Below are 6000 nucleotides of genomic sequence, written 5' to 3'. Positions count from 1 at the left end.
TTCTAATTCATATACCTTTCATCTCTTGAAAACTATATCAAAGGAAGTTCAATTTGATTTTCATAGTTACACCCTTCAACTAGATGAAGATGAGACTCTAAGTCTAGTTGAGTTCTTGAAGCAAGCATAAGATCTCCCTGATCTCTACAAGTGGATCCTCTAAATCCTTAGTTTCTTTCCTCTGAATTCTCTAAGTTTTAGATAAATATTTCATCATTATTCCCTCAATTACATTCAATTTAGATTTCATCTTAGTCTAGTTCTAGTTCTATTTAGTTTCAGATTACGTACAGGTTCCAGTCCTTTGGGATTCGACCTCGGTCTCACCAAGTTTATTACTACATCACAACCCTATACTTGGGGAGTGAACATTAGGCCATGGCATGCTTTGGCCTCAAGAAAACTATGATCCGATCTGATCTAGATTGTCACGGTTAGATGGTTTAAAGTTGATCTTTGCGGCATAAGATTTCGTGCAAGGCCTTCTTCTTTGTTCAAACCTTCCCATAGATCAAAACAATGAACATAGAACCAACCTGCCCTGTCTATTGTGTAAATCTAGGGATTATAATCAAAATATAGAGAATTTTAGAAGAAAAAAAAAGAATAAAAACTTACTAGCGGAAGCTCTTTTACTCTTTTCCTTAGGGTTTTCATAAGAGAATTCTCTACGATTCCTCTTTTTATAGGGAGAGAAGCCCTGGATCTAAAAGGTTCCTCCAGGGTTTTATAATTTTGTGCAAAAAATTATATATCACAATGATGAGAATCGATCCTCTAACCTTACCCTCCACTGAGAGTACCTCCACCAATGTGTTAAGTGTCTTGTTTTGTTATTAATCCCAAAAAATAATATTTTAATCCTAATTAATCTAGTTTTATATGGTTCAAAAATTCAGGGTCATTATGATTTGAGTCGAGGCGTGACTAAGTCACTTGGCTTAAAACTAAATCTTTTTTTAATTATTATTTTACACATGCACACACCCCAACACACACTCACGCTAGTGGAATTTCACCACCTATGGGTACTCGAACCCTTGACCCGGTGTTGAAATTCCTAAGACTCTACCACTGGAGTAAGAATAAGGACCCAAGGCTTGAAACTAAATCTACTCCCCTTGGACCCTGTCCCAATCACAACAGAAATCTTGGATAATTGGCATCTAGGATACACTGACTATGACCCAGTCCCAACGGTGCACTCACTATACAAAGGCTCGAACTAATGTACAGACTTAAACCAAAGTAAGTTGACTCAGCAATGAACTCAATTGCAAAACATTGAACCAAAGACTTCTTTTGATAGGTCTATTAGATTTAAACCCAACTAGTGTGATGTGACCACCTGAACAAACGTGTCTCTCATTTGAAAATTCACACAAAACTAACATGTAAGAGTATACTCGCAGAGCATGGAACAATACCGTTAGCGCGAGTGTACTATCAGTCCACACATAGACTCGGTGCAACCGTGTGTGTGCGTTGTAAAGAGATGGTTCAACACAAATGGCTATTTCTCATCGGCGGCTCAAGCCTTATACAATCCACATCTCATATATATATATATACACACACACACACACACACACACACACACACATGAGATTTGTCTTGATCCTTTTCGATGTAGGAAGAGAAATCAAAAACAAAACACCTTTTCTAAAAAGAAAATAAGCAGAAATTTTTTAATTTGAAACAAAATTTTATTTTAAAAATCATTTAAAATACAATACTTGTTACATGCCTAATGTTACACACGTTGTGCCATGTTGACACATGTGCCCCAGCTCACTACCTTAATATATATTCTCACGGTACATTTAATTTGTTTGGATTTATAAAATGCACGGGAAAATAAATAGCATTTCTTGGAAAATCTTACTTCTAGCAAATTGTGCGAAAGAAAACATAGTTTCCTTTGTTTATTTTTTCATTGGTTTTTTGTTTTTTTGAACATATTTTTAAATGTGTTGTTTGGTAAAATAAAATTTCTTGAAAATAAAAATTAGATTAACAAATTTGGTATGTACGAGATATTAGAACATGAACAGCTGCACATGTGGCATACACAAGATACGAGGGACACTTGAAGCTATACTATGGCACATGTTGAGGTGCTTGAAGCTAACCAACACATTTGAAATATTTGACATGTGGGCACATTGTTATGGCATGTATAAAGTAATTGAAGATGGATAAAGTTATATGTTGCATCCGCACATGTGGGTTGATTTACACATATGAGGTGCAAGGGACAAAAATTACCAGTAACCCTTGGTTAAAGAATCCCTTGTAGCCTAAATATAGCCAAATAAAAAGGCACCATGCACGGTAGTGAAGATTCCTTATGTGAAATGGTAATGCCGGGAAGGACATAATGAGGTCAATCACTATCTTCCTTGGGGGATATCTACTCTAAATGCACGGAGCTCTCTCTGGACTCATAGAGCTTTCTCGAATCCACACGGGATAAAAGTAAATTTAATTTCTAATAAATTTAAAATAACTTGATTAATGATTAAAAAAATGAAATTACAACTCCTTAAATAAGGAACTCAAACCTAGGACGGAGTAGTTTTAGACTTAGAACCCAACTCAAACACCCTAAAAACATGACTTACTATTTATAGACAACCTCAATTCCTACTAGGCTTCATGGTTTTTGGCTAAAAATAGTAAGTGTCTAATTTGGCCCAACCATGTTATTCTCCTAACTTTTCTTAGCTATTTTCATGTTCGTTATAACTTCTATCAAAAGTTGTAGTAGAACTAAAACGTACTATTTATAGTAGAAATGAAAATAAATGAGATAGGACTGTTTTAAGGCTTTGAGCAAACCCTAAAATCATATATAATAAGTCAAAAAACTCATCCTGGTTTACAAGATACACTGTTTTAAGGTTTTGACGATCCAGATCATTTCGGCCTCCGATCAGGTCTTCTCTTGTCAATCTTTGCCATGAAAGTGTCTACAACCCGCTCTACATCACAATATTGCACTTTTCATCATGGGGCTTGCATTTGATGTGCCTATGTGACGTTGTAATGATATTGTCCAAATCACTAGACTTATAATGGCAATATCCACCTTCGCACCATTATAAGAACTACAAAATGCAGGGGGTTACAAAAATGACACGCTGCCCCCATTCAGTATTATAATGGCATTATCCAAACATAATACCAAATCAAATTAGTGGTTATATTGGCAAGTGTAGCATGTATGAGTCTATATTATAGACAAATGGGGGTGAATATTTAAGGCTATCAAAGGTGAACACATGAGGTTATTAAAGGTGAATGGTGACACACGTGGGTTTAACTCTTGAAAATCTCATTTTCTTTATATAAAAGGAAATTGCGTTTTTTTTTTTTTTAAGGTGGAGGGAAAAAATAGATTTGATTTCTCAAAAAAAAAAAAAAAAAGTAATTAAACATTGTCTCTCGTATTCCCACGAAGAGAGGCATCACAAACCATGAGAAGATAGTTTGATGGAAGATTATCTTTCCTTTCCACGAATCCAACAGGCCCTAAGAAAAAGGATTTACACAGGTACTGTCCGAATGCAAATTCTCAAAGGAAACCGCTGAACATATTTGTCTGAAGTGAACTTTCGCATCCAAACGCACCCCTTAAATGCAAATTAAACAGTATGAAAAAAAAACAAGGCTACCTAGTGATCAAGGCCAGCCAAATTTTGGGGTACATCCTGGATGGAATATATCTCTAAAATCACATTCATCAAGCAATACTATTCGTTCAATTGGTGGCTATTGAATGGATGGTTAAAAGTAAAATATTAAATCGTCCAAATTCTTATGGCAAAATTAGATGGTAATTACTATCATTTTTCGTGTAATTTTTTGCATCTTGATCATCCAGAACTGGGTTAGTCGATTTGGACGGTCTGGATTGTGGACCAACTACCGATATGTACGGTCCAAGAATCACCACCATTTTTTAAATAGTGGTGAACGCACAGGAGTCTATGACAGCAAGCTCTCTCCTCCATGAGAATTTAAAAAACAGCACTGGGAATTCAAAATTCCAACCGTCACTGTTAGTCCATTTCGTTAGAATGTAAACCAACCACCAACCACTCTCCAATTCTATATATAATTCTCTCTCTCATTTCAATCCATCAAGACCCTTTATTCGAGCTCCGGACATCCGGATTTCAACCGTCTTTCCCTGAAAATCAAAGAGATTTTTTTTTCTCCTTTTTGATATTTTGCTCCAATTCATCAAGCAAGATAATTGCATTTCTGTCACAAAAGAAAAGGAAAAATAAAAACCAACCAACAACCACTCTCCATTTCTATATATAATTCTCTCTCATTTCAACCATCTTCACCTGAAAATCAAAGAGATTTTTTTTTCTCCTTTTTGATATTTTGCTCCAATTCATCAAGAAAGAGAATTGCATTTCTCTGTCACAAAATAAATTGGAAAAATGAAAAGAAACCCATCACTTTCTCACGGCTTGTTCGATCCATTGACTTCAAGTTGTTGAGTTTCATTGCTTCAAACTCAAAAGAATTTTCGTTAGTTTTGCTGTTGTCGGGGTTTTAAGTTGGTCTAAATGGATAGTGCTGATCTGCAGAGTGTCAGTAGTATGCGTCGAAACAGTTCCTCAATATGGAGGAACGCAACAACTAATGTTTTCTCGAGATCACATCATGAAGAGGACGATGAAGAAGCTCTTAAATGGGCCGCTCTCGAGAAACTGCCGACGTACGATCGTTTGAGGAAAGGAATACTGACAGTTGCACCGGGGGACCTCAGGGAAGTCGACATTCAGAGTCTCGGAACTCAGGAGAGGAAGATTTTGATGGATAGATTGATTAAAGTTGCAGAGGAAGACAATGAGAAGTTCCTGTTGAAGCTGAGGAACCGCATTGATCAGTAAGAACCATTGAATTATTTACATGTTTTTTTTTTTTTTCCTGATTTTCTATTCTCAATCTATCTTGGTTTTTAGACTTCTTAAGTTCTTCTATCAAAGTTTGTAACTTCTGTTTCTTGATTTTCCTCTTAGAGTTGGAATTGAACTTCCAACAATTGAAGTTCGGTTCGAGCATTTAAATATTGACGCAGAAGCTTACATCGGCAGCCGAGCTTTACCTACATTCCTCAACTTCATTACTAATATTGTAGAGGTAATTCACACAAAGACCTATCTGCACCTGGAGAACAAGGATATGAGAAGAATATTCAAACCTTAAATTTGGACAAGTGGGGCCCATGACAGTGTGGGTCCAGCCTGTTGATCTGCTGGGAATCCCTGGTCTTCATGTCTTTTACAAATTATGAAACCATCACATATGAGGCAATCAATTTCCTCTTTCCGTGGTTTTTTCGTCAATCTAAACAGCCTCAAAACCACTCCTGATTGAACAATCCTAGCACCATCATTGAGGATAATTCAGCAATAACCCACATTCAATAAGGTAAAGAAAACCGTTAGATTCAAAGAATTCATGCCTCCGACCTGGGAGATTTTAGGGGCATGGTTTACCCACTTTGGATCCGGCAGATCAACAGTCCAGATAACTCAAGGCTCAAGGAAATAGTGCATATGGTTGATTCGAGGATCATTTAATCCATCCAATTCTACAGAAACATGTAGATTTAGGTGTTCATAAATTGTACTAATTTCTTAAGTTGTTATTTGGATTTTTGTAGGGGTTCTTGAACTGCATCCATATTCTTCCTAGCAGAAAGAGACCATTATCAATCCTTCATGATGTCAGTGGAATCATCAAGCCTTCAAGGTGAGAGATGAAGTTTATACGCGTTTGTGGGAAGAGGTAAGGTCGACCTCATGGGAAGCTTCCTATGAGGCTGAGCTTGATGTCTTATGGACATCCATCCCATTAATCAGATGTAACCTTCCATGGTGAGCCATGGGCTTAAAATCAGGCCAATTCATTACTTAGGCGGGCCACACCACATACAACTGTTGAGAGTAGACGTCCACCCAATGAAACCTTCCT

General features: G+C 36.7%; 1 protein-coding gene across 2 annotated transcripts in view; it reads left to right on the top strand.

The window, feature by feature from the left end:
- The first annotated feature begins 4347 nt into the window (after window positions 1-4347).
- Window positions 4348-6000, top strand: part of LOC131255548 (pleiotropic drug resistance protein 1-like) — a 53025-nt gene continuing 51372 nt past the window's right edge. For both annotated transcript variants that reach the window (XM_058256294.1, XM_058256288.1), the window contains exons 1-3: window positions 4348-4909; window positions 5043-5163; window positions 5690-5778. In XM_058256294.1, coding sequence (XP_058112277.1) covers window positions 4587-4909; window positions 5043-5163; window positions 5690-5778 — 533 coding nt within the window. In that variant the 5' untranslated portion in view covers window positions 4348-4586. The remainder of the gene's footprint in view (window positions 4910-5042; window positions 5164-5689; window positions 5779-6000) is intronic.

Source organism: Magnolia sinica, chromosome 1 (genome assembly GCF_029962835.1).
Source record: "Magnolia sinica isolate HGM2019 chromosome 1, MsV1, whole genome shotgun sequence".
Classification (NCBI taxonomy): Eukaryota; Viridiplantae; Streptophyta; class Magnoliopsida; order Magnoliales; family Magnoliaceae; genus Magnolia; species Magnolia sinica.
Note: the sequence above shows the minus strand (reverse complement) of the source record. Positions and strands in the feature narration are given on the sequence as shown.